At 29.1% G+C, this 5,368-nt stretch overlaps 1 protein-coding gene across 7 annotated transcripts in view; it reads left to right on the top strand.

Annotated features, from left to right (window-relative positions):
• Positions 1-5,368, top strand: part of LOC108966258 (sodium/potassium-transporting ATPase subunit alpha) — a 79,374-nt gene that overhangs the window by 52,200 nt on the left and 21,806 nt on the right. For 5 of the 7 annotated variants that reach the window (XM_018929031.1, XM_018929039.1, XM_018929048.1 and 2 more), the window contains one exon: positions 3,168-3,248. The exons of the other annotated variants lie outside the window; for them this stretch is intronic. In XM_018929031.1, the coding sequence (XP_018784576.1) occupies positions 3,168-3,248 (81 nt within the window). The remainder of the gene's footprint in view (positions 1-3,167; positions 3,249-5,368) is intronic. 7 annotated transcript variants of the gene reach the window in all.

The raw sequence follows: 5,368 nt of genomic DNA, 5'->3' as shown, positions 1-5,368 counted from the left end.
TAAAAATAAAAAATTTGAAAAACTAAATAAAAATAGAAATAATTCTGGCCATTACCATTGTGATTGACAAGTTTATTGCACCTCCATTTAGCAGCGCACATCATATATTTCATGCCATATATTATGGCTAAATTATAGGAAAACAAAAATTTGAAATGCCAACGCGACTGTTGCAATAAGATACGTGAACTTTTTGAAAAATGGCAAATGTGAATGCCAAACTAACCGTGTTTTAGTTCAAACAAAAAAAAAAAAAAGAAAAAAGATTTAAAAAAAAAAAAAAAAAAAAAAAAGTCGTCTGCGCTGAGCTGCAGGTTGAGCACTTTATAGATGCAGTGTAGTAAAACGAAATTATAATAAAATACTCGCTAAATCATTTACACTTAAAAGAATTCCTAGAAAATATAACTTTCTACGAATTCCTCTCGAACAAGATTTTTTTCAACCGAAAGCAAAATCTCAATATTCTCACAGTCGATGCTATGATCAATATTTTTGTGTGTTAAGAAATACTCTCATTGAGAATACTCATTTGTATTTTCTATCTATTTTTGAAATAAAAAAAAGTACTTTTTCTTTTACAAAACAAAAACAACAAAAAGAGGAAAGCCAAATAGTGAAAATACAAGCGTTTGCCAAGTTTTCGTTTACACCTGCTCATTTCATATGTTTGTACGTATGTTTGTATATTTACACATACACATGCATATATATGTAGTTAATTTATTTAACGAAGCATCGCCAGAGGGTTATAATTTACATATTTTTTAAATCTTCTAATTAACTAATTGAGATAATTAATCTTTTAAAATCGAATCGGAACTATTTTCGAAAATCCAGGGATTCCTCGATGATGGATCATTTCACAGTTTAGAAAAAACAACTACAGTCCCGTTTTATGAGAAAAATATATAATTATTTATCGAAAATATTTAATTTATGAAACTCCTCTATATTTTCGAATCATTTTATATTATTTTTAAATCGTTTGTCGTATGCTTCATACTCAAAAATTACAAATAAATTGATTACGTGAGCAGTGTTAGTAGAGTTCAGTTAAAGCAAGCTTCAAATGGTCGATTTCGCAAATATTTCGGAGCTGCTTATGAAAATAAAAATGTGTTGTCATTGTTGTTGTTGTTGTTGTTACATATGTATATTTTTTGCCTGAATTTCTGAATCACTGTTTTAGCATTTTTAGTTGTTGTTTTTCTACCTTATATCAGTAGCTTATGGTCTATCATTAGCTTAAATCTGTTTCCATTAATTGTTATTGTTTTGTTGTAAATTATTTACATTTATTTTTCTTGAAATTTGTTTTTATTTATAAAATCACAAGTTTAAATAAATATATCCTTTTTTTTTTTTTTTTTTTTTTTTTTTTTTTTTTTTTTTTTTTTTTTTTTTTTTTTTTTGCTTTTTGCTAGCTTTCGCAATTTATTGAAAATTATTCCGCAAACATACTTTTCATAGTGACCGAATGCAAAAAGAATTATAACTCAGCTCTGCGAAAAATGCGAATACAATTGTCCAATACTCCCTTAGCAACTCTAACAATAATTAATTTAATTTAAATAATCTATTCGACCTAAAAAATAATGCGCTTGTAGCTCCACGCTCAGTTTTGCTGAAAACGATCGTTTTATAAGTCGCTACTATCAATTTTCCATAATATGAAACTATAAATTAAAAGATGTAGTCTACGTTTGAGCGCATAGATATTGTAGCATTACTATTCATATATAAAGACTGCAACAATTGCCATAAATTCTCTACTAAAATATCCTTTTGCTTTCTATCTTGAATTTCATGGATTTCTTCGCCGCGCAGAAATGTAGGCAAAGGTTTTTGTGTATACGCAAAATTTGCCAAAAGTAGTTTTCCACATTTTTCAATATGAAAATTCCTCTAATAAAATTCCATTTATTACCGTGAATTTATGCCATATACAAATCGCACATATGCATATGTCTATTACTGCAGTGATTCATTTGTCTATATTTTGCAAAAATTATATTGATTCTTGAAAGAAAACCAAATAATCAGAATATACAATATTCATCTCATTTCGCGATCAACATTTGCGAGTAAACACTAATTGATGAAAATAAGAAAAAAAAAAATGTATATCTTCGGGACTATTCTGGCAGCTATCGCCGTCGTCAAGTGCGTGGAACTTTGCAATTTGAAATCCATTTTGATTTTATTTTTAAATAATGTGTCTATAAATAAGCCTAAAACAACACGCTAGCATACTATATGGATGTTAGTCAGGCAAATGTTGGCCTAAATTGCTTAGTAACAGACACACCATTTTAAAGGAGGCTCAGTGTGTTTGGCCAAAAACCATTCCAATGGCACAATTCCAATGTAAATAGACGATAGTTTCATGATACAAACATACTTGATAGACATTTTCCAGTGTTATTGATTGTGGACTTTAGATTTACTGAAAAGTTCTACTGCATTGCAGATAGTAGTAGTATTTAGTATGTATACATAATGCTAGTGAGGTGTGCTTTTTAGGCGCTTACTTAGTAACCAGCTAAACGAGCAAGGGCTAAAACAAGGTTGACCTAATTAATTGTTAAATATATTTAAGCAATTGTAAAGGTGTATGCCATGAGCAGTGTGTTGCGTTAGAAGAAAAGTAATACTGTTTTTATTGATTTTTGTGTCATACATTTAGGCGCATTAATTATTTTAAACTTTTTAAGGTACTTACACACTTTAATACCTTTTCGTACTTATATTTATACATACATATATTACAAATTAGATTTCTATACATTATATAACTACTATTTAGCATAAAATTGCATGTTACCTTATGTACTTATACCAACTTATACATATTCATATTCATTACATGCTATATATATTTATTTTACTACACATCATATACCGTTATAATTAGTTTTCATCGCATTTTTTACAATTTTATAATTTTTCTCTTATTTTCCCCTTTCCATCATTTCGTATCATGCCTGCCTTACGTACCATTGCGTTGCATTGCCTTTGCGTTCCGTTACGTTGCGTTCAATTGCGTATTTGTACGTTGTTCCGTTATTGTGCTCGTGCAAAATCCAACGCTAAATGTGTTCCCGTTATTGTTGTCTATAATAATTGTATTTGTTATACGCTCAATTGTTGATCCGATTCTATAGCATGGGAGAGCGGACTCTTATCGTATCGCCACGGTTATACCAACCGATGACGACAATCGTACAGCCGATGGCCATTTAAAGGTAAATATACATATACAACACAAAACTGTACACTTGTCGTATTTATTATTACAAAAACGTCATACACGCACACACACACACTCAAATTTGTTTCCGCTAATAAATGTATTACATGCAGACTTACATATATACCATATCATCTAATAACCTATATATGTACATAGATACATGCATAGATATGTATGTACAATTTATCATAAATTTTCAAGTTCACGCGCTCTTCGTTATCTTTGCTTGTTGGTTTGTTGGCTATTGTCGCATTTTAAAAATCAATTTATTTACTCAAACTAACATAATTAGACATAAAGATATATGCTTCACTTGGTATATAGGAAGCGGTTTTATAAATAGCTGTAAACGGTACAGCCAATAAATATAAGGTTATTGAAATTATAAAGAAATTTGCCTCAAAATAGAGAAAATGTTGAAACTGTTCAACTATATAATAAAACATCAAAAATATTAAAAAAAACATTTAAATATAAAAAAATGTTTATATAAAAATAATTCAATAACAAAACCCAAATTTTATATTAAAAAGTATTGAATTAAGTTTTATATAAAAAATAATTGCCACAAAAGCTTAATTAAAGCTATAATATTTTCCATATAAAAATAGCTACTTCTGCCACATTTTAGATTTTTATTTTATTATCTATGTGGTTGTCAGCTGGGCTCATTTCCAATACATTCTATGTACTTACATGCTCTCGTATCCACTTAAAATTGTTTATTCAATTTTTGAGTGTTTTATTTTTAAAGATTATTAATTCTCCGTCAGACAGTTTTTGCTTGCGATTTCATTGACACGTTTACGTTTCTTTCTTGGCTTTTATACTGTCTCGTAATTATATATGTATACATATAATATGTGGTTCAAAATTATCTATTAATAATTTTCTATTCGACGCTTTTCGGTGTTCAGTATTTGCAAATTTTTTAATAATTTTAATTACGAAAAATCACAGAATCGAAATAAATACTTAAAGAGTTCCTAATTAATAAGCGGCAATTACGGCCAAAAATTAACAAAATAAATGTAAAAAAATATGGGAGTTAAAGTCGAAGTGCTCCACTCAAACACATTATGGGCGCTGAAATGTAGGTAACGTTTTTTGAGAATTTTTTATATGAAACATCTTTGAATAGAAATATGTCAGTAAGAATTCCTGATTAAAAACGGCAATTATGCAACAAAAACTTACAAATTATGTGCAATAAAATATCAGTGTTCTCAGAGAGTTAAAAACACATTATCCGCGCTGAAATGTAGGCAACGTTTCTTTGACTGCTCTGCAGTTACAAAAAGTGTGTTGGAAAAGCAACTAATAACTACGTAATTCTTTCATTAGTTTTTTTCTTTACAACTGAGCTGACTAACCAACAAAATTTAACGCATAAAATATACCAAAATTTCCTCTATATGCACAGTTATATAAAAATATAATGGCTGTCTCTGCAAAACTCATTATTTTTACTGCAGTATTTTCATGTTTTTATTTCTTTATTTTTATTGCACTAAGTTTAAAAATAATTAAATACTGTATTACGTCTCGTCTCGTCTGCGGGAATATATTAGAATTTCATATGCAAAGTTTCATGTCAGTCTGCGACGCAGACAAAGGCAGCGTACGTGTGGGCGTTGAGCATCATTATTGCTATATTGAGCGACCGGCTGGCTGCTGGCTACTGCCAGATTGACTGACGTGTGCACTCCGAGGTCATAAGTAATGAAAACAGCAGCCAAAAATTTTTTGAAAAGCGGGTTTGGAAGGGAGATAATTATAAAAAGTAGAAGAAGAATAATTTGCGGAAATAATTAGGATTAGAATAAATATTAGTGTTTTGTATTATTTTTAGCTCCGCGCCTAAAACAAAATTTTGAACATTTTTGCCTTCGAACGTAGCTTGAAACTTTCGAGAAACTGTTTAATTTTTAGAAAGGCCTCGCAAGCAATTGTCATTATTAGAAATAAATTTAGTAAATCTTATTAATAATTGCGCCAAAAAGATACTATGTAATTTTAATGAATTAATCTTCAAGATTAAAAGTATGAGCGGCATTTTATATTAAATTAAAGGCTAATATTTATATATAATATTATTAAGTGGAACGATTA

Source organism: Bactrocera latifrons, unplaced genomic scaffold (genome assembly GCF_001853355.1).
Source record: "Bactrocera latifrons isolate USDA-ARS-PBARC rearing strain unplaced genomic scaffold, ASM185335v1 scaffold_10, whole genome shotgun sequence".
NCBI lineage: Eukaryota > Metazoa > Arthropoda > Insecta > Diptera > Tephritidae > Bactrocera > Bactrocera latifrons.
Note: the sequence above shows the minus strand (reverse complement) of the source record. Positions and strands in the feature narration are given on the sequence as shown.